The following is a 23,790-nucleotide window of genomic DNA, read 5'->3' on the forward strand; positions in this document are numbered from 1 at the left end:
CATCATCTTAGAATTTCTAGACTTATTCACCCAAGATTGTGTCTTTCAATCAAATTACAACCTAGTTTACAGAGGAAACATCCCTTAAGGATGTTGGTAGGAATTGCTGGAAAGAAAAGACCTTCACTAACATGGACTGAATTGGACTGAAGTGTCTAGGTTGGGTAATGTGGTGATGGTACTACTAATGAAGAGGCAAGCTCTCAATATGTGTTGTTGAATGTCTTCACTGGAAATAGTTGTGTTTGACAATTTACAGATTGCTCTCAGTGAAGATGACCTAACTGTCCTCATGAAAATTTTGCTGGATAACCTTGGAGATGCTTCTTCCCAGTCTAGTGCTACACAACAGACCCTTCAAGAAGCTCAAAAAACAAAAAAGAAAAAAGATCAAAGTGATTCTCATCTCTGTGAAGGTACAACTTCAATCCAAAATTTGGCGAGTTCAGAAAAAGAAGCTGTTTTTAGTTAATAATGGCATGTACTTTGAAAGTATAACATTGGTTATCTGTAGCTAAGGGAAGAGTAGTGATACTACTATGAAGCTGAATAAAAACTGAAGAATATTTATTAAGGTACTTATACTTATTGCTTTTGTAAAACAAGTTTCATTTGTCAATTCATCATAATAAATTGCTTAAATAAATAAACAAAGATGCAGTTTCTTGAGGTAAAGTGACAACCCACACAGACCCTAAAAGATAAAACCAGATAGATTGAAAGACGTACTTAAATGTGCATGCTGTTGTATTTAGCTGGATTATATCAACCCAAAGAGTCAAAGATGTTAACAAGATCCTGTCACTGTCCACGTTAAAGAGCCTTAAACAAGGTTTAGAGCTTGTTATACAGAGATCTCAGCTTGCTCAATACCATTGCAAACACACCTTTAAAAATTCTATTAACCTTTTATTATGGATACAGAAAAGAAGGAAAATCCGTTAAAACATTTGAAATCTAAAGTATTAAGTAAGGATTTCATTTTAGCACCATCCATTGTTCCCTTTTGTTGGAGAGAGGTTTTAGAAGGAAAAAACTCCTCCTTTGACTGTCAAGACGATAATAGCTGTTCTTTGGAGCAAAGAGAAGAAGTTGATAGAGATGGGTTGGTGCTAGTGTTGCTGTTAAACTCTTACCCAGTTTCCTAGAAGACAAAATAAGACAGACATGCACAACAGGGAAGAGAAAACAAAAGCAAAGATAGGAAATGCAGCTTCTATCTCTGTGTTGACTTTCACTTGCAATGTTGCTGTTTGGAGAAACAGAGGCATAGCTCATGGTCTTATCTACCATGTCCAGAACTGGAAAACGTGTACCAGCATCAGGCTGTTAAGAGCATTGCTGTTACATTGCTGTTCTTCCTGGTCACAGGGTAACAGCAGTGTTGCAAAATATACAGTCTTGGCCACTTATAATTACACCATGGGAAAAAGGAATGGGATAGGAAGAGAAGAAATAAGGTGGGGCAGGAAAAGGACATGTGGCAGGCAGAGACAAATGCTCTAATCCCAGTAGCTGTATGGGATTCAGCCGGAGTCGGTCGAAGTGACAATGTCATATGGGTCTTTGGCCTCATCTGGTCTGGACATCTTTCATATTGGGATGACAAAGGCTCAGGGTCCCAGAAGGTGATTAAGCCACCTCCAGTAGCCAGTATCTTCCTCAAAATCACTTTTTTTAAAGGATCCCAGAAAGGAATGATGTGTGGAATAGCCTATCCTCTCATTTTGTATACCAGTTAGGCCTAGTTTCTGATAAACCAGTTTGGGTTTATTGATTTTTCAGTCTCACGCTGTCTTGTTTACAGGCATGATCATAACACAGGCCTTGAATTGTATCAGGAGACCTTTTTGTTGGGACTAATTCAGTCTTAACCTTCTGAACTTGAAAGATACTATTAAGCTTTTTGGGACATATTCTAACAGACTTCTTGGTTTTTAAAAGCAAAATTAAGTTGTTGTGAGTGTATGAAATTGTCTTTCAACTTGCAGATCCTGGTCTCGCTTCAGGACAAACAGATATTTCTGCATTACAGCCTCCTATGGAATATTATTCAACTCTTAAATTTGACTTCAATTTTGAGTCACTTTCAATAGTTCTTTACATCAATGACCGTAATGAGGTATGTGGTGAAATCTTCTAAAAGCTGGGGGGAAAAATGTCAATTTTTTTATCAGTAAAACTCGTGATAGGAGAATAAAAACATTCTCTATTCTTGTTAACTTTGTATGACACCTTTGCTTCAGTAGAAGTTATGATTTGCATTCTGTTACTTATGAACTACTTGGGTAAAATTGTTGCATACTTTTCCATTTTAATAAATACTACTAGGAATATGGTAAACCAGTTCACATGAAAAATTACATATGTGCGTATTTGAAACATCATTCCAGTTCACACTGGGCATTAGGCTTTATTATGTAAAATGGAAACTTCATTATTGAGCTAAAAACGGCAATTCATTTAAAAAATTGCCAAGTGTTTAGACAAATGAGATGTACAAGTGAGGGTAATCTTGGAAAATGTGAAGTGTTTGTAGGTGGCTATAAAGCAAATGCTAAATCTGCTCTTAGTGGCCCCTGGGAATGCCATTGGCAACAATTTGACACATGGGAATGTTTGTTTAAAATTAAACAAAAACTTCTGCATGTCTGTCTGTCTTAAACACTAGGCATAATGAAAAAATGTTTGTTTCAGGTTATGACCTTGTAATTCTTGTGTGGTTTTGGATTTGTAAATGCTGACAGACAGACACAGCCTAATATGGTTAAATGCAGAGGCCCCAACTTAATTTAAAACTATAATCCAACTGGATTGATGGCCCCGAACTCACCTGCAAAGTTGTGCTGATGCGGATGTCAAAGAACACCAATAGCCTGGTTGGACTGGAAATCTGAGGGTAACTGTGAAGCCACCCTCCTTTTGCATCCTCAGGCATGCTCAAGGACTCTGGAATCCAGAGTCCTAACCTGCTCCCCTTCTTTATGGTAAAAGTCAGGGAGAGAGGCTGAGATGAACCACAAGCTGTGAGAGACATAGCTGTGTGCCCATTCACCATGCACATTGTGCCCAAGACCAATGCCCAAACAGGCCACTGGATTACAGAAACCTCTGTCAGACCCTTTCTAACCCACCCGCTCCACTGGAACCAGCCAACATTGGGACAGTTGTGATTTAAACCCTCAAAACTAGAACACCTAGATTCTGGCTGAGTGAAAGGTGAAAAAACCCAGAGCAGTCTTCTAATTTGGTCATATGGGGATAAATCCCTTTCAGACACCAAAAATGGCTTTCAGCTGTAGCTCCCAGCATCATAACTAGAGATCCAGCAACTGCCTTACTACAGTGACAAGACACATGTGCTCTACCCTACCAGGAGCCAATTGCCCAGTTCCACCCCCACCACTTGATGCCAGTAGTAATGGGTCGGACAGGTCCAGGAGCCTAGGCCCAAGATTCAGAATACAACTCCTCCCCGTACCCTGATCGTGAAGTGGAGAAGAGGTGTGAGAGAAGAAGCAGCCTCCTGCATGTGGGGTGGGAGAGAAAGTAAAGTAGAAGGGGGCAATTGCTCCCAGCTGAGATTTTTGTCCTCTTCCCCTGGCCAAACCCATACTCTGGTTAGTGAAATTAATGTTTGGTGTGGTTGATGTGACAAAAATCACATATGTTGTAGCTAGGTGATGTTCCTGAATCACACTTTTGCTAATTATGCAGAATGAATTCCATTCTTCACTGGCTTGATATCTGAGCTTCCTCAAATTTACCCTGTAATATTCCAAATTTTCAGATAGAATATAAATCTCCCCTCCCCCCTGCCATCACTGTTTGTATGGAATTGAATTTAATAAACTATTAGCATAAAATCAGTTATAATAATATACAATGAATCATTCCAAAAGTATAGTTTACTCTTTCACGGATTAAAGTAGACTTTTCCTCACTCATTTTTAGATGAAAGAAACCATAATGCATCATTTGATGTCTGAAAGGTTGTAGTAGTACCAAGAGCAGAAGCTTCTGAAACAGAAATAGCAGAATTAGAATTGCCAGAAAAAACAGTTAAAAAACAAAATAAAAAGACCTACTCTCAGTTATGCTTAATTTCCAAATTCTATTTGTTCCCAGCAGTGATCTAGTACAAATAAAATATACTAAAGGCAACAATGATGCATATAATTATTACCACAATTCTTGAATCATAAATGGAGTTCGATAAAAGGTGCTAAGAGAAGTTGTTTGAGATTGGGATCAACTTCACTATTAAATGGTTAATGGGCTCCATAATAATCAGGGCTTTGGCAAGCCTGTATTTGATGTGGTAGCTGTAAGTGCAGCCAGAATACCAGTATTTGTTTCTTACAAGCTTCAGTTAATTGAGCATGATAGATCACACCAGGTTATTTTTTTCTTCCTTGTTGTCATCCTCCCCCTGTATGCTCGGTGCAGTTTGAAGATGCTTCAGTTGCATTTTTGCCCATTTGCCACAGGACAAATAAAACAGTTGAGAAATTCATAGCATAGGCGTCAGGAGGATCAGATGAATTGCTGTCAAAGTCTTTATTGTTCATACTTTTTAAGGTCGTTAAAGAAAACACAAAAAACTGCCTATCGTATATGAAGCAAATATTTATCCTACAAGAATGATATACACCTGGCTTTCTATACTTTATCAGGTGGGATATAGACTGGCTTTATGACAAAGACAACTTTGGTTCTATTGGTCAGTGATCTCTCTAGGTAGTGGATATAGATCACATGTCCCTGCAGGGGTTGTATTAGATCTGTCAGATGCTTTTGATATTGTTAATCATGAGATGGTGTTAATTCATCTATGGACTACAGTAGTGAATGAGGCTGCCGTTAAGTTGGTTTCTTTTCTCCCCTCAGTAGTTGTGGTCAACTGCTTTCCTTGGCAAAGAGATCTTCTGTAGGATGTCTTTCAGTCACATCTGATAGTGTGTACACATGTACGCAGTTAAGGAATATAGTCGAGGGTTGTTTTCAGTCTACTGATGACACAAAACTGTCTCTGTAATTCATCTGACTCAGATGATGCACTTCAGCACTTTAGCCTTAGTTACTCTCATCCATGCTCTAATCTCATCTAAAGTATAACTAACTTCTCTCGTAACCAAATCATAAGGTACATTCAATCTCTAACATACGCAGAAATACACTTATGTTTAATCTTCCGTTCCCTGTTTTTCCATTCCCCATAATTAATGTTTCCCAATGTTTTTGTAGCAGTCCCTGCTTTCACTGCATAGTGACAGTTTACGCCTTGGTGAACTCAGACTACATCTCATGGCATCATCAGGGAAGATGTTTTCAGATGGTTCAATGGATGTTAATATTAAACTCAAGATGTGTACCCTGGATGATCTCAGAGAAGGGATTCAGAAAGTAACAGCGAGGTTAGTTGAATGCGCCGCAAATGAAGAGCTGCAGTGAAAGTGTTATCACTTGTAAATTACTTTTGAGAGGAATCTTGGCATTAGCAGTCTTACTGACATTTTATAAGTAAACGTTAGGTATAATTTATCTGTTGTATATATTTGCTGAGTCATGGAATAATAGTATGGACAAATGTCAAAATAAAGCTGCCAGACACGGAAAGAGAAGTAAATAGGAAGTCTGGATCTCTGGAACTTCATAAAGCTTGGAATTTCTGGCTCAAGTTGAACCCTGTTTAGAGCTAGGTTGTTTTGTGTACTTAAAAACTTGATTCACATTCCCTGTCACACTGTATCAGTTTTTGAAATGTTGTAATAAAATACACTAAACTACATTTGTATGACTGTAAAACAGACTTCATACTTATCCCTAGTTTCTTTGCTTATAGAACACAAAACGAATTTATTACTTTGGAGTTAGGATATATTGAAATAAGTGACTTTGAGGAGAAGGAATGCATTCCATTACCACTCCCCTTCTCTACCCAAATTCTTCTAATGTATAAAAGTTAATTAAAATAATGTTTTTTACATTTATTGTTTTTCAGAATGATTGACAAGAAATACAACAAAACAGATAATTATATGATTGATATAAACTACAAGCAAGATACAAATGGGATTGAAGTAGTTGCTATCCTTGATAAGCTATATATGTGCGCCAGTGTGGAGTTCCTGCTAACAGTGGCAGACTTCTTTATTAAATCCATGCCAACAGCTTCAACTGAAAGGTCTACTCAGGTTCAGTTAAAGCATGCCTCTGGAAAGCCCAAATATGAAAAAGGTTTGCAAAAATGTATTTGGCTTTTTAAGGAGTCCCTGGGGGAATGGAAACATCAAGAAAAACATAATTTGCTGATATTTTTTTGAAGTTGTGTGAAACAGTATATCAAAGGGCAGTTGTAAGTACCCAAAATGAAGATAAATATGGTCAGTTAAGGTGCCAAGATTATACTGAACTAAACAGTAATCGTATCTAACTCTTGCTGTCCTACAACACCTAGGTATGTTCTCCAGAGATCTCAATAGGCTGGGATCAATTTCTACAGTGACAATAGAAGTACTTTTCCCTGTTATAGTAAATTTTGTAAAAACAACTTGCATATGTATTTTTTTCACCTAGCAGTTGCTGTATATCTGTAGGCACTGAAAAAACACTTACATATTCAAAGGAAGCACACTTAAATTACCATACTGCTATATGGACTATTAGTCTAAGCATAGTTCTCTGCTTTTAAGAAAGCAAGAAAGTGAAGAGAGAAACAGCACACTTTAAATGCAGGTTAGAAAGAGTATTTGATCTTGCATATATGCTGTTGGAGTGTAAAATTCCTCTTTGGCTAAAGAAGACTTGAAAACAACACTGAGTTCCCTAGTTTGAAATTTTGGGGGGATTTTTAGTTAAAAATCCAAAACCTACCTATCTTCCCCTGCTTGGTAGAATTTTAAGGCTCCAACACTGCAATATGATGAAATAAGAAAAAGAGGCAATTTGTTTTTCAGAACAGCTGTGGTCTAATATGATTAATTTATTTCTGTTCATAGGCCAAGGGTCAGGAATTTAGGCTCCATCTTGACTGATCCTGCAAAAATTCAGTGTTGAAGCTTTTCAGTTAAAGCAATTACTTGCTTTCCTTTTACTTATGGTATCACAAGGAATCCATTTCCCACATGCCTTTGGATTCTCCAACTGCAACGTATGGAACTCTCTAACTTCAGTATAACCTCTTGTAGGGGAGAATGTTGGAGAATTTTGTGTTCTGTAAAGAGATCTCTTTCTGAGAAATTTACTCATAATAGACTTGGAAATAGGAGGTCGAGTAATTTTTAATGTTAGGAACTACAAGTAGATGTTTATAGTAGCTTTTTATTCAGTTATGGGGTTTTTTTTTGTTTTTTTGTCTAAGTGACCACTTTACAGCTGTAGTATGCCCTGGCTCCCACTGTTTTCAACAAGCCTTTTCATGTACAGCTCCTTTTTCTAGCGACTGGTAGATTATGCAATGTATCGTTTATAGGACACACAAGGTTCTAGTAAATGGTTGTAATTAAACCAAGTCACAGCATAATGTGTCGTCATTTGAGGAAAACCGTCATGAAGTCCTGCTTCGGATCAGAAACTAGGAACAGGTTTCTTTAGATTTTTTTTTTTTCTACTGTATAAAATCACTGCCCTTCTTAATCCACCATAAATTAATTGTTGGATAGCATTTCTGATGATGTAATTTAAGATATGATATAAGTATATATCTCAGTACTTTTTTCTTTTTTGCCCAGAGGGTTCCTTATGGCCAAACATGACAGTAAAAGCAGTGGTCCTGGACCCAGAAATTGTATTTGTTGCCAATTTGACCAAGGCTGATGCTCCTGCCTTAAAAGCTTCATTCCAGTGTGATTTCTCTTTATCATCTGATAAGCTTGCACAAAGGATGACAGCTCAAGTGAAGGATGTAAAAGTGCTGGCTTGTGCTTTCCTCAGAGAAAAGCAGGACAAGAATATCACCACTGTAAGAAACCTATTAGCATGCTTCACACACAAGGAAACTAGACACAGAACTGTTGGTTCATATAGCCTTTAATCAGTCGTGCACCCCTCCTCCCCTCCCCCTCCCCCCCCGGAAAAAGTCCAGCTCAGTTCCAGGGTAACATGAAGACATGTGTAAAGATGGGGTGGGGGGCAGGGCAGAGCTATTGTACTGTGCCCTGAAGAGATAACTGATTTGGGTCAAAGGGGAGGGAGCAAGTCCCAAAAGTGATGGGATCAACTAGAGAATTCTGTGATATTCCCTTCATCTTAAATCAAAGAAGCTGCAGCTTCAGCACCCCTGCTGATATCTGTTGTGTCAATATTGCATGTGGAGAGAGGCAACATATAATTAAAACATCAAGTTGGTATGGGTGGCATGTTCTTTCTGATTTGTACAAACATACTGTTAACCCCCATGTCCCCAGCTCCATTTCATTCTATTTACTCACAGGCCAACATGGCTGAGCTCCATAAGCCATCTCTCCAATTGCTTCTGCCCTTCCTTCCCCATCCCCCAAGGAAAAGGGAAAGTTCTACTTTCAAGTAGAAGTATTACAGAAAAAGTTGTAAAACTATGGAGAATAAGCACATCCAGTGAAAGATTTCTTCCTAGAGAAGACGCTGATTATATAGTGGGTTTTTTTAATTTAAAAATCGATTTTAGCACAAGTCTGTGAGCTACAGTTTGAGCATAAAGCAGAAATTGATGATAGCAAGAACGTATTGTAGCTAGGAAACTAAAGTTAACTTCTTAATGATGAGTTAAGAATAGTTAATAGAAAACTGTTGAGTTCATATTACGGGTTAGATTTGAGTCTGTAGGGCTAGCCTTAACTATGGGCAACTGGTAACAGCATTACTCCAGAAATAGCACTGTGGAAGCCCATTGGACTCCTCCTCTCTTTTGCCGAAAGTGTGGGGCGTAACTTGTTTAACCTCGTTTCAGGAAATAGTTTACTTGCTCCAGGAATCTGGTCAGCTCTGTCCCTCCCTGCCCTTCAGTCCTCTTGCTCACAGGAAAGTATCTGGTGCCCGGCTACTGGAGCTCCTACCTCCATGCCAGCATCCCATATTTGGATAGCTCCTATGTGACCACATAAAATCAGTATGGGAGGACTGTATTTCCCTGAAACAGCTGCTTAGCTCCATGCTTTTTGCCAAGTGTTAAGTCTCTTTGGCCATTAATAAGAAAGATGTGGGGAATTTTTTTTTTTAAAGATGGAAGCTTGGAATTAATTTTATAACCATAAATTCAAATACTCCTTCAGGTGTTACAGCCTTGTTCTTTGGTTGTGGAAAATATGACACATGTTTCAGGATCACAAACTATGGCAGTGACAATAGAACAACTTATTATAAAGGTTAGTAATATTGTTAAAAATTGACTTGGAAAAAGCAATTACGCTTCTCAGATTAAAATTTTAACATTTTTTTTTCTTTTATTGCTATCCAAAGTTTCCAATTTAGATCATCAAAATTCTATGTGTAATTTTGGTGTGGATGTTAACACATTTTGGCAATACCACTGTGAACAAGCACTGATAGTTCAGAGGTATTTTAAAATGCAGTGAACTAAATTATTAATTAGTATTGCTATATAGTCAGGTAGTTTGAAATCTGGTCAGTTAAAAAAAATCAGTACCCTTTTTCCTGAGTCTCCAGCCAGTCTTTTTGGTTTCACAACTGGTTTTTCCTGTTTTTAAAACACATTTCCCCTATTACTGAGTGCAAGACCTACATCTGTAACTTAAGTTAATAGTTGCTTTAAATTTATGCACAATTACTTTGTGTGCAAATGGTATAATTTGATAGTTCTTAGAATGAAGCACTAATAACCGTCATAAAATATCTCTTAATGGCTTGATCAGTAATTTAAGGATAGCTACATTAAGAATCTTCACTTGACATTATTGATAACTCTCCATTTTTATAATAATATAATGTGTGTTCTAATCATATCTGGGAAATTGGCTCATATGGTGTATTACAGTAAATCAGATTTCACCACTCATAGCAAGTCTTGACAATAAGAATGTTGGTGGCTTGCCTGTAAAATTAACTTTGGGTTGAAGTTCTGTAGAGTATGTACCGGTACCATACAACAAGTTTAGCTTTTTAAATAAATATTTTGTGTTAACATAAATGTTGGTGCTTAAACAAGAAAACTGGTAGTATTTTAGCAGAGATGGTGTTCATTGTATATATCAGAACGTTGTTAAAATATAGGCTCTCTGTGCACAAGAGCAAGAAGGTTAGGACTTTGTGAGTTAGAGCATCAAGAATACAATTACAACTCTGAGAATGTGTGTGGGAAAACTGGTGAGGATTTTAGGAACCATAGGTGAGAGACACTTAGGGATGATGGCCATTTTTGTGCTCCAAATTTAAGTTGTTACTTGTTTGTGTAATCAGATACATGCCTTATCTAGGTGATGGTGGATAACCTATAACAGGTCCCACACTTTTGGGGTATATCTTCAATGTTTAATTGTTTTCCATCTGGCTTACATATAAAATAAAAAAAACCAGTAAGCTACAAATGAGACTCTTTATTCTTAAAGATTTCACCAATCATTTTGAATACTGTGATGACTATAATGGCTGCCATAAAACCAAAGGCCAAGGAAGAGGATTCCAAAGGGACAACAAGTGATTCTGGAAACTTGTGGGATGTGAAACCCATTAACCAGTGCAATGCTTGGTTCCTTGGTGTTGATGTAGCCATGGAAGCAACTGAAACTTTCACGGACAGTGAGCACACTCTTAAAAATGAGAATTTTGACGTTGGTGTGAAATCAGTTCAAATCACCTTGGAATGTGGTCTGGGACATCGTACTGTTCCTTTATTATTAATAGAATCAGCATTTTCAGGAACACTTAAAAACTGGTCTTCCCTGTTGGGTGCCACTGCTGATTTGACACTGGAGGTAAGTGGGGTCAATTCATGCTTCCAAATTAAGTGTTACAGGCAGAAAAAATGTTTTGAAATGCTAAAAGACAATTGTTTGTTTTTTAGGTAGTAGTGCTTAAAGTCCTCAATAACCATTGGGCTAGCATTGTACTAGTGCTGTAAAAATGCATACGTAGTCATAGTCAATACTCCCAAGAAGTCAGTCGCATTAGAGACAATGTAATCCGTCTAAGAACTGATAACAGGGAAAGGAGGAGGGGCAGACAGGAGAAACCATTATAACGTAATGTGGTTTCATAATGTTACCAGTATGCATAGTTTGATTCCAAAAATGTAAACAATTATTTTTAAAAATCCCTAGCAAATAAAAATCATCTGCCTCTCTACTTCTTTAACATTTTTGCGTATCCTTTGGGGTCTTGGTGATGAACCTCATCCCTCTTAATCTCTATGGAAAAGGTGATCTTGAGTGTGCATGATCATACTTCATGTAGTTCCTCTTCTCCATACAGGCTATATTTACACTGTGAGCTAGCGGTGTGATTCTTAGACATAGGAGCTCTAGTCTTCATCGAACTAGTGCGTTGAAACTAGTAGTGTAGACATGGCGGCAGCAGCAGCAGCAGCAGCACAGGCTAGCCAGCCTGAGTACCAACCTGCCTGAACCCTATGTGTACATACTGTGGGTAGTTGGCCGTTGGCCCTTGCTGATGCTGCCTGTGCTACTGCGGCTATATTGCTGGTTTTATCAGGCTAGCTCAATGAGGGCTAGTGTGAGTAGGTCTATGCAAGCTGGGAATCACACCCCTAGCTTCTAGTACTTGTAGCCACAGACTATCAACAGCTACTGCATCTATCTCATGGTTGGCTAGTGTTTAAAATATCTGTCCTCACAACTCCTTCTAATGAATTCTCCCCAGTAGAGGGTGTTGAGTCCCACATGGGGTTGGGAGGTCACCAAGACCCCAAGAGTTACTCCATAATCTCTGGTGTTGTCCAAGTGGCAGGAATGGGTCCCTGCAGCTTGGGAAGGTTAACATTAACTTGTTAGTGGACACATGTTAATGAGCTGTACACTAGATATTCCTGTAGTTCAGGACTGTGAATGTGCTGGCAGGGGTCTATTACTTAATGCTCTAATCCCTTTCTCATACATCCCCACCCTGTGTTCAATTCTCAACCCCACCGAACAGCTCACAGAGTCCAGAACTGCTCACACTGTTGAGAATTCTGGGTCTCCAGATGCTGCCCACTGGTGCTGTGGGAGGGCACAATGGGTTACATTAATGAATTAGGAATTGACTAATAGACTAACTTGAATTATCAGAATGTCCAGGCGAAGCCAGATTTAGAGCTAGTTACAATTTCTAAGTGATAGATTGAGAAAGACGTCTAGTGCTATGAAAGGTAAGGAAACTAAGCTTGGTGTGCAATCTGTTATACATGTTTTTTAATAAAAGATATTCGTTAAACACATTAAAGCGGTCTGTGTTCTTACAATAGTTAATATTTAACCCAATGAAAGAACCATTATATGAAATTTTGAGTTGGAAGAAATGCATATGCTTTCATAACATGATGATATTATAACTACTATAAGGAGTGATCTAAAAATATGCTTTGCTTTGCTTTTCCAACCCAATTTTAATTTTTTTTCAGGTTCATTATTACAATGAAACTTATGCAGTGTGGGAGCCTCTTATTGAACGAATTGATGGAGGAAGGAAACCATGGAATTTAAAACTTGAAGTACGGAAACGTAACGGAAAATATATGAAATATTCATTGTGAACATACAGCTTTTTTTTTAGCTTGATGCATTAAGATGCTGACCCATGACCTCCCAGATATTGTCCTCTTTGACTGAGGGTATGTGTACACTGCAATTAAAACCCCACGGTTAGCCTGTGCCAGCTAATTCAGGCTGCAGGGCGGTTTAATTTCACTGTAGGCTTCTGGGGTTGGGCTGGAGCTGAGGCTCTAGGATCCTGTGAGGTGGGAGGGTCCCAGAGTTTGGGCTGCAGCCTGAACCTGGAGGTCTAGACTGCAATGGAACAGCCCAACAGCCGCAGCCCCACAAGCCAGAGTTAACTGGCACAGGCTAACTGTAGTTGTCTAATTGCAGTGTAGACAGACCTGTCAGGGTTGAAAATGCTGAATATTATTTGCGGAATTCTCAAGGAGGCTGCCTTCAAAATAAATATAATAGCCTCTTCCTTGTACATGATACTAAATGTGTCTTACTGTCAAGAGGGGCAACACAAGCTTTCAGGAGAACTTGCCAAGATAATAGTTACTGCTAACTAGTGATTAAAAACACCTTGTGTAGAGAGGGAATTGTAATTTATCCACACTTCTTAGAGATGCTGTTAGGCCTAGGTGGAGAAAATGCTGCCTTTGTGGATATTGTAATGTGCACTTTTAAGTAACAGCCATGTACTTTAATTCCCACCTGGTACTGGTTTTGGATTCCAATAAATCTTTGTCCCCCATAGGCAGATTGTATCCCATTTTTTTTTAATAAGATTTGCACTTGGAAATTCTGACTAAAACTGATGTTTTGGTATGAGAGAGAATTTTTACAGCCTCTTCTAGTTTCTGATGGATTTTGGGACCCTTGATATTCAAGAAAAAAATATTTAAGAGCATAACAAAGAACTAATCAGAAAGCTAAAGGAACTAGTAAAAACTGTAGGAGGATAAAGTAATAACAAAACAAAAAAATCAATATCACCCAACAGTGATGATACTAAAAACCACTTTCGGACAAAAAGGTGAAGAGATCTCTGGAGGAGAACTCTCCCCTAGTCTGAGACATAGGGAAGGCAGCAGAAAAGCACTTCAGGGGAGCTTACCTCTTTGTACTGCTAACAAGACCCTGGAGCCTAAGGAGGTATCTTCAAAAGAGAGAGGTCCAGCTGATGACGATATGACAAAGGTGAAGAGAAGAGCTAAGGGCTAATTTAGACATCTTGGAAATGAATGCAATTACCACTTGAGATGCAAGATCCTGAATATTGGTGGTAATGGAAAAACTCTTATCCTTACATATATTAACAAATAAAAGCCATTGGACTGTTTTCCTGAATGAAAGCAACAGAATCCACCAAATGTCCCTGTCTTGATATTAAAGAAAATAAAATGAGGAATTCTATTGGTCCTCAGTGTCACCTTGCAGCATTATCTTCCAGATTGCTCATTAATTCATAATAACCAATTAGTCATTGAGCACCACATGATAAATGTGCAGCAGAATATGTTATAACAGTTCAGAAAACAGTGCTATGTTTGACTTTTAATGTTGGTGGGTATGAAATAAATTATATATACAAGATCATACTAAAGGAATTTGCTAATGATTTCTCAACACATTTGTGAAGTATGATTTTAAAAGAAAATTGCAAACCTGCATAAAGCTACTTAAATTTGGAGAAACAGTTTGTGTTCATGTTATAAAATTAGACAAAGAGAATGTTTAATGCTGTCTTTTCCCTTTAGATAAAGACTAACCCTATACAAGATAAAAGTTTGATACCTGGGGATGATTTTGTTGTTCTTCCTGAAGCACAAACTGTGGTTAACATCTCTTCAAAGGATACAATGAATATAACAATATCCAAATGTTGTCTTGCTGTTTTCAATAATTTAGCCAAGGTAATTTTATTGAATACGGGACTTGTCATGAATTAATTTTGTTTGTGGCCAGTCCTGAATTCTTATTAGTAGTGTTCTGCTCGGCCAGTCAGGTTGAGAGTCCACTCGCTCATTTTCTGTCTTTCGTGATGGGGTGAATTCTTTCTTTTGCTATACAGTTGATCCTTCTAGCTATTAAAAAGTGAGTTTGACTTGTTCAGAAAGAAGCCAGCTGCTCCCTCGACTATGAAAATGGAGGTGCTGACATAGGATTTCAAAAGGGAGAAAATGTGGGAGGGAAATGACTGAGTTGGAGTCTTGTAACTTAATCTGAATTGGTACAAGACATAGAAGCAGCCCTTCCCCATGTTGCATGATCAATCTGGTCTCCATTATAGGGTAGCCTAGCCTTTCAATAGGCATACTGGGGAAAAAAGATACTTACTGACAGTTGGCCCTTCAAATTTAATGGAAGCAAGCCTCTGCAGCCCACCAGTGTGCTAAACTTCTTTTGTATTTTCCTCTTACTCCTGAGGAGGTAGGACATGCTTGTTCATGTCCCAGAAGATGTTCTATTGTATGGATATTGGTTACTGATACTTTACTAAATATAAATTGGGTTTATCTATGTAGGTGGTAATTATATCAGACTTATATGATCATTGTTAATTTATGAATAATAAGTTATAATAATATTAGTGGAATTTATGTTTTAGCGTGGTGAAAATTACTCTTATTAATTTATGTAATACCAGATTACTTCAAAATACTAAATATTGCTTTTATACAATCATGCCAAAAGCACATACTTTGTGATATACCGTATATACTGTTGCTTCTGTAAAGAAGGTAGTATTGTGTATGGATGTTTTTGTTTACTGGTTAAGATGTTTTATTCTATCATGACCACTATCCTTTAAAAATCTTATTGTTGTACTTTCTTACAGGCATTTTCTGAAGGGACTGCCTCCACTTTTGATTATTCTTTAAAAGATAGGGCTCCTTTTACAGTGAAAAATGCACTGGGTGTCCCTCTCAAAGTGCATCCTAGCATCAATCTTCGAGTGGTTGGTTCAACCTTAAAAGAAGATATTCATGATGTAGAAATTGGTCAGAAATTGGAACTGGAATATTCAGTTTTGGAACCTCTGCATCAAGGAAAGCTGTCGGCGTTATACCGTCAAGAGAGCTGCCTGTTCACTTTGAGCTTAGGTAGTGTGCAAGGGATGACTGTTGGTAGCAATTGTGCTTGGTGAAGAGATTCAGGGGAGAGTTACTAGGGTAGTCCATGGGCCAGGTACCATGTGATCAAACTTAAGCACTGAATTTCCTTGTTCAATCTGGAGATAACTGCTAGCCACCAGCTGGCAAGTGTCATTATTCTTGTCCCTGCTGGATGTTTCCTAGAGCCAGGGTTGCCACTCCATAGTCAATTTCTCATAACACTGACTTGGGTGCTGGGAAAAGAGGAGTGGGGAAAATTCAAGTCTCTTTTCCTTTACTTCCCTAATAATAGAACTAAAAGTTAGTAAGAAGCACAGGCAGGTAGAACATCTTGCCATTCCATCAGAGGACTAGGAGAGCTTGTGAGCTGATGCGACTGCACTTCAGCTGGCCTGCTGACCTCCCCAGTGGAGATCCACTTGTCACCACTCACTTTATATAGCTAGATTCAATCTCTTTGGGATAGTCAGGAGTTCCCACATAGCAAGGTTGTGCTGGTCAATTCCTTGGAGGGAGTACGATAGTGTGGATCCTACTGTACTGGCATTCCCCCGTCTCCTCCTTATTAAGAATCTTGAGTTGTTTCTGTGTGAAACAAATAGGCTGAGGGTGCCTCATGATCTATATCCATTATGTAGCAAATATCTGTTGTAGAAGCTGGTGGTATCATACTTGGTTTTCCCAGCCATTATTGACTTAAAACTTACTTTTAATTTTCCCTTCTGGTTAACTATTTTCTAGTTATCGTGGGCCAAAAATACAACCTGGGGATTTCTTACGTTGGAGGCTATGGGGTAATTTTATTAAGGGGCTGGCATTGCATGCTTGCTTGAAAATGGTAATGATTTGTTACGTAAGTTTTGCAGAATCACATACCAGTATTGTTTTGTAAAACAGCGCCTCTAGGCTGTACAGAAGTGGCAAACATCCCCATAGCAAAACCAGGCCGACAATTGCATAGTGTACGAACTCCTCTTGTCAACCGCTCGGACTCTGTTCTGGTACAGATAGATGCAACAGAAGGGAATAAAGTTATTACCATACGGTCTCCTCTGCAGGTAAAATGTATAATAAAATGCATAAAGTTAAATAAGCCCAAGGCCATTGCTTAGAGTTTGTTTGCTTCTGAGAGTAACTTGGGCTTCCTTTTTTCTCAATACATTTTGAGATTATTTTTCAGCAAAAAGCAAACACGAACATATAAAGTAAAAGCAATTATTTCATAAATGTAAGTAATATTGCTTTAAATTTACATTTTAGATTGTAATTTTAATTGAGTTGTAGGATTTGAATGGAGATGTTGTATGCATATGCCGGTATAAAAATCTGTTTTATGTTAAATACCTATAATGGATAGAAGTGCTACCTTGGTTACATTCCCTTTAAAGATGGTAGTTAGTTATTAAATTGTGGCTTAAATTGGCTCTCCTGCAGCTCTAAGCTATATGTTTTCAATATGTAATTTGTACTGCAAGATGCAATGTTTTCTTCCAAGCAAGTAATACTATTTAATTGAGGGCTCCAAAGTAGCATGATTGTGGTGGTGTTGTTTTGATGTTTCACATTGCTTTTTTTGCTTTATGTACACGTTAGTTATTTTCTGAGGACAAACCTTTGTAAGTTTCAGTTTTCAAAGGAGCATCCTAATTAGATTTACTAATTTTTGTACGTTATGTAAGTTCATATTTTTATTTTGAAATTTGTGAAATGTATTTAATGAAACGTGACATATACATTTTTATCATAGATCAAGAATCATTTCTCTGTCCCATTTACAATCTACAAATTCATTAGAGATGTTAGACTGCTGGAGCCAATAGGAGTATCTAAGCCTGAAGAGGAATTCCATGTTCCTTTAGATTCATACAGGTACCCTTATACTGTTATGCCGAATCTTACAGCGTGTGATGTGAAATTACCATTATTTGAATCAAAATATTTTTTTTACCAACTCAATCTATTAATCTTACTAGGTACCACTCCATACTCATCTTGTGCTGGGTTTTTGTCACAATTGAATTAAATGATATTTATTTTTTAAAATTAATTATATAATGCAACTGGGTACATTAAAAAAGCCCCCAAAATAGTAGTAATGAAGGGCAAATGGTCTTTCAAAATGATCGCAGTTTACATTTGTGCAGTTACTTGTATTGCATGAACATAACCATGGTTAGTTATATTTTGTGAACAATTACTCTATTTGCCTAATCATAACTGCATTTGCAAATCTAACATTTTTATAAATCTGACCTGAAATAACTTGCAATGAGGGGAGATTTTTCTAAGATCCAGGGGCAAAGTCAATCCATTATCTTTGGTAGGAATGGTCTAGCATTTACATGCTTTTTCATTGAAACACTTTGGCTTTTTTTGTTGTATTTTTGAATAATCATTTATTATTTCCATTGTTCCCTTTCCCCTCCCCAATTTTTAACTCCTTTTTTCCTTTATAGTGTATCTTACTTACAATGTGTTGTTGATGTTTATTGTGAATTTCAGTGCTTTGAAACATGAGGGAATGTAGAAATTTCTAAACGCTTGCATGTCAGTGGAATTCTTGCCTAAAACAGATGTGATATTAGAACTGTGAGCCTTACTTAAGCAGACATTTCAAAAGGTGACAGATGATTTTGGGAGGGGCAGATAGGCTTTTATCTGAGTCTCCAATGTCCATATTTCCGTTTAGGTCTCCAGGTGTCACAGTTCATTTAACTTCCTGTCATCCTGTGCCTGGTGAAACGCTCATTAAGGTGAATTATATATCCAAAGAATCATAGGCTAAACCAGAATTAAACAGTGGAATCAGAGTCAGACCTAATTGGAAGTCCCTTCCTGGACTCTTTTCAGTTTCTCCCCATCAACCCCTCCTGGGCGCCTTTGGGTCACTCCTTCCTATTTTGCAGAGCAGCAACTCTCAGGGCTTCATTCCTGGGAGTCTTCTTTCTTCCCTGCTGGAGAAAATACCTCTGCTTCTCCTAAGGGTCTCTTATCTTTCCTTAATAATTAGACTTGATCATCGACAGATTTAACTAAAACATGGCTAAAAATGCTCTCTGATATGGGAGAGTTTTGTACACTAGCAGTTGGACTAGTTCTAACAGCAATTCAGTGAAAACTCATGGGAATTTTTTGGCAAATTTTTCCAGTGTAAACATGGCTTTTGATGTTTTGCAATGCACAAATGCCCAAATATGTGCATACTCCCAGAAGCCAGTTTTGAAATTTGTCCCACTGTCGGTCACTCAGAGCAGTCTCTCAGAAAAAAGAAAATAGTTGTATCTCCAGATCTCTTAATCAGCAACATACTGATTTCTGTCTTCAACTGCAACTTTAGAGCAGCTGTTGAAAATAAACCTTAAGTGGCTCCCTTTAAGCATTAAGTAAATTAATGTGCCTTTCAAATCTTTATAAAGACTTAGGCCAAAATTTTCAAACTTGGGTGCCTCAAACCTGTATTTAGGCACTTAAGAAGTAGTCTGGCTTTCAAAAGTACAGAGTACCTGGAGTTACTATTAACTTCACTGGGAATTTGGTTTGTTAAGCACCTGTGAAAAATCAGGCTACTTATATTTATGTGCCTAAATATAGTTTTAGGAGCCTAACTTTAGCACCTAGGTTTGAAAATGTTGGCCTTTTTCACTTTATTCACTGTGTTTGATAAGTCATTTGTATTGCACCACAGTTGGTACTAGCAGTATTCCCTATATGCCGTTGTTGCCAAGAAGGCCAATGGCATTTTGGGATGTATAAGTAGGGGCATTGCCAGCAGATTGAGGGATGTGATCGTTCCCCTCTATTTGACATTGGCGAGGTCTCATTGGAGTACTGTGTCCAGTTTTGGGCCCCACTCTACAAGAAAGATGTGGAAAAATTGGAAAACGTCCAGTGGAGGGCAACAAAAATGATTAGGGGACTGGAACACATGAGTTAGGAGGAGAGGCTGAGGGAACTGGGATTGTTTAGTCTGCGGAAGAGAAGAATGAGGGGGGATTTGATAGCTGCTTTCAACTACTTGAAAAGGGGTTCCAAAGAGGATGGATCTAGACTGTTCTCAGTGGTAGCAGATGATAGAACAAGGAGTAATGGTCTCAAGTTGCAGTGGGGGAGATTAGGAAAAACTTTTTCACTAGGAGGGTGGTGAAACACGAATGCGTTACCTAGGGAGGTGGTAGAATCTCCTTCCTTAGAGGTTTTTAAGGTCAGGCTTGACAAAGCCCTGGCTGGGATGATTTAGTTGGGGATTGGTCCTGCTTTGAGCAGGGGGTTGGACTAGATGACCTCCTGAGGTCCCTTCCAACTCTGATATTCTATGATTTTTTTTTAGAAATAAACTACATTTAGTGTCTCATAAGGACTCAGTTTAACCCCTCTGTCTCTATTGACTTTACAAAATTTAGAGTTCATAGATTCTAAGCATCCCAGGATCACATTATTTCTTTTGCCCACAGTATCACACTGGGAGCTCATGTTAAGCTGATTGTCTACTTCAACTGCAAAGTCTTTTTCGGAGTCGCTGTTTCCCAGAGTAGTGTCCTCAATCCTGTACATATCGACTACGTTCTTTGTTTCCCAGATGTATAAGTTTACATTTAGCCATATTAAAACATACATTATTTGATTGCATTCAGTTTACTGAGTGACCTAGATAACTCTGAATCAGTGCTCTGTTCTCCATTATTTATGGCTCCCCAAATTTTTGTCATCTGCAGATTTTATCAGTGATGATTTTATGTTTACTTCCAGGTCCTTAATAAAAATGTTGAATAGCATAGGGCCAAGAACCAATCCCTTTGGGACACAGACGTGTTCAGTGATGAGTTCCCATTTACAGTTATATTTTGAAACCCATCAGTTAGCCAGTTTTTAATCTATTTAATGTGTGCTATGTTAATTTTATATTGTTCTCATTTTGTAAGAAAATGCCATGTGGTATGAAGTCAAACATTTTATAGAAGTCTAAGTACGTTACATCAACACTATTACCTTAATCAGTCAAACCTGTCATCTCGTCAAAAAAAGATTTCAGGTTAGTTTGACAGGATCTAGTATCCATAAACCCGTGCTAATTTGTATTATCTACATTATCCTCCTTCGGTTCTTAATTGGAGTGCCCTATCAGCTGTTTCAATGTCTTCTCCAGGATTGATGTCAAGCTGAAAGGTGTCTAATTACCCACTTTTCATCCCACTTGCCCTTATGAAAAATTGGCATAACATTAGCTTTCTTCCAATCTTCTGAAACTTCCCCAGTGCTCCAAGACTTGTTAAAAATCAGTGTTAGTGGTCCAGCAAGCTCCTCACCAAGGTCTTTTAAAACTGTTGGGTGCAAGTCATTGGATCAGCTGATTTTAAAACGTGCAACTTCAGTAGCTGCTGTTTAACATCCTCCAGAGGTACTTGTGGAATGGAGAAAGTGTTACTATTCCGCAATGAGGCTTTATCAGGGATCAGCAACCTTTGGCATGCGGTCTGTCTGGGAAATCCGCTGGCAGGGCGGGACAGTTGGTTTACCTGCCGCATTTGCAGGTTCGGCTGATCGCAGCTTCTGCTTGCCGTGGTTCACCGTTCCAGGCCAATGGGGGCTGCATGAAGCAGCGGCCAGCACATCCCTTGGCCCACGCTGCTTCCCGCAGTCCCCATTGGCCTGCAACGGTGAACCGCAACCGGTGGGAACTGCGATCGGCCGAACCTGTGGACGCTGCAGGTAAACAAACCGTTCTAGCCCGCCATTGGATTTCCCTGATGGGCCATATGCCAAAGTCTTGCCAATTCCTGGGCTAGATCCTGTTTTGTCCCCAGATACAGAACAGAAGTATTTATTTAACACTTCTACCTTTTCTGCATTATTATTGATGATTCTATCATTTCCATCTAATGATGGGCCCATACCATTGTTGGGATTCTTGTTGTTCCTAATATATTTAAAAAAAACCTCCTTCTTGTACTTAACTTGGCTGGCCATAGATTTTTCCTTGTATCTATCCCTTGGCTTTTTTGATCAGTTTTCTACAATTCCTAACTTCTGATTTATATTCGTTACTATCAGCTTCCCCTTTCTTTCTCTCTTTCTCTCTTTCTTTCACAGCTGCCTTGGTTTTCCCTCTAAATCAGGTCAGTTTATAGACCAGTACTGCCTTCTTCCTCAGTTGTGGGATTGTGGCTTTTTGGGTGTCTAGTAAGCTATTCTTTAATGATTGCCAATTATTATGCACATTTTTCTCATTAAATTCTTCCTCCCAGCTGATTGGGGTCATAATAGTTTTCAGCTTTGTGAAATTGACTCTCTTAAAGAACCAAGTATACATATTACTGGTCTGGACTTTATTCTGCTTGCATATTATAAATGTGGTCAACGCATGATCACTTGTACGTAAGCTACCATTAATTTTTAGTAATTCTTCGAGTGCTTGTTCACATCTATTCCAATCAGGTGTGCGTGTGCCGTGTGCACAGTTGTCAGAAACTTTTTCCCTTAGCAGTTTCCTTCGGGTTGGCTAGGGAGCCCCCTGGAGTGGCGCCTTCATAGCGCTCAATATATCACCTGGCCAATCCGACCCCCCTTCAGTTCCTTCTTACCGTCCATGGCAGCGTTGGAACTGTCTCGCTTGCTTCACAAGTGCTCCCTTTGCCTAGTTACTTGTTCTCCTTCTCAGTTTATTGTTTTGTAGTTGTTAGTGTAGTTAGTTACTATAGAGGGTGTGATCGTTTCCACCTCTTCACCGCTTTCGGGGCTCTGGGGCATGCCACGAGCCCAGGAACAGTGACCCCCATGACTCTTGTCTGGGGGAAGCTCATCAGTTTGAGCATTGCAAGATCTGCAGGGCGTTTAAACCCAGGACCAAGGAGGACTGGGTTTTCCATTTGAGGCAGCTGTTCATGGAATCTGCACTTCACCCAGTGCCTGTGGACCGCCAAGGCTTGGGACCAAGCGCCTCAGTGTAGAGTGCTCCAGTGTTGGTTTGCGATTGGGGGCCAAGGAAGTCCTCTACTGCAGGAGACCCTCAGCATCAGTGATCCCAGCACTGCAAAAAGGCACAGGGCCCCAGCACCGCTCCACTTCCCCGGTGCCTCACAAGTGCAAAAAGCCTGAGAGAGAATGCTCCCCTCGCAGAGCTTCCGGACTGCTGGGGGATGCTTCACAGCATGCGCAGAAGGAACCAGCTCCCAGGCAGCATGAGTTGGTGCCATCAACTCCAGCACCCCAGAAGGCACTGTTTAGTCGGGCACAAAGTGACTCTCCGGCACGGCACGGCCAGGTGGAGGTATTGGAGCCACCCTCCACCCTGGACACTTTGAGGCCACAAGGGATCTCTCTGACTGTGGCCCAGCCCCCTGGTCATCAGGAACAAGCCTCCGGTACCGGTGAGACCAGAACTGTCCAGAGGCAAGCCTGCAATGTGTAGCGTTCAGTTGCCAGTCCGGCATCGTGCCTGGCACCGCTCCTGATCGCCATCACCACATCATTCCCCAGCACCGTGCTCAGCGGAAAAGTGCCTGGCACCAGAGGTGCAGCGTTCCATCTTCCCGGCACCAAGCATACCTCTGCACTGGTCCATAACGCCCTTACAATTGGCACCAGAGCACAGAAGGTGATCACCATCACCAGACAGGTGGCACCGGTCTCCCTCACCAGACTGTCGGCACCGATCATCGGCAAGATCGTCATGGCACTAGTCCCTTGCTTCTTCCTCACAGCACCGATGGCCAACCCATGGGGCCTCAGCACCACCATGGTCTTCGCCCTTGGGTTCTTCAGACTCTGATAGACTCCTACTATTGAAGGCACAGTCGGCACAGGTTGAGCAAGTGCTGAAGGGACCCCTCTGTGAAATGGACCCACTAGACTTATCATCAGGCCCATGGTACCCCTTCCAGAAGATCTAGATCGGTGACCTCAGGATGCCCTCCTTCCCAGTCACTAAGGATAGACCTGCTCCACGGGGAGCTGAAGCGACCCTCTCCTGGCTGCCCCCGCAGACTGAGGAGGTGGGCATGTAACCTGCCCAATACCTGCCAGCACCTCATAAGACATCTGCC

General features: G+C 39.5%; 1 protein-coding gene across 1 annotated transcript in view; it reads left to right on the top strand.

Moving 5' to 3' along the window:
• Positions 1-23,790, top strand: part of VPS13C (vacuolar protein sorting 13 homolog C) — a 194,547-nt gene that overhangs the window by 107,452 nt on the left and 63,305 nt on the right. Inside the window, 12 exon segments of the mRNA XM_038418760.2 lie at positions 260-416; positions 1,992-2,122; positions 5,248-5,417; positions 6,005-6,240; positions 7,734-7,963; positions 9,252-9,344; positions 10,545-10,910; positions 12,554-12,643; positions 14,393-14,548; positions 15,475-15,739; positions 16,649-16,809; positions 17,499-17,620. Of these exon segments, the coding sequence (XP_038274688.1) occupies positions 260-416; positions 1,992-2,122; positions 5,248-5,417; positions 6,005-6,240; positions 7,734-7,963; positions 9,252-9,344; positions 10,545-10,910; positions 12,554-12,643; positions 14,393-14,548; positions 15,475-15,739; positions 16,649-16,809; positions 17,499-17,620 (2,177 nt within the window).

Source organism: Dermochelys coriacea, chromosome 10, assembly GCF_009764565.3.
Source record: "Dermochelys coriacea isolate rDerCor1 chromosome 10, rDerCor1.pri.v4, whole genome shotgun sequence".
Lineage (NCBI taxonomy): Eukaryota > Metazoa > Chordata > Testudines > Dermochelyidae > Dermochelys > Dermochelys coriacea.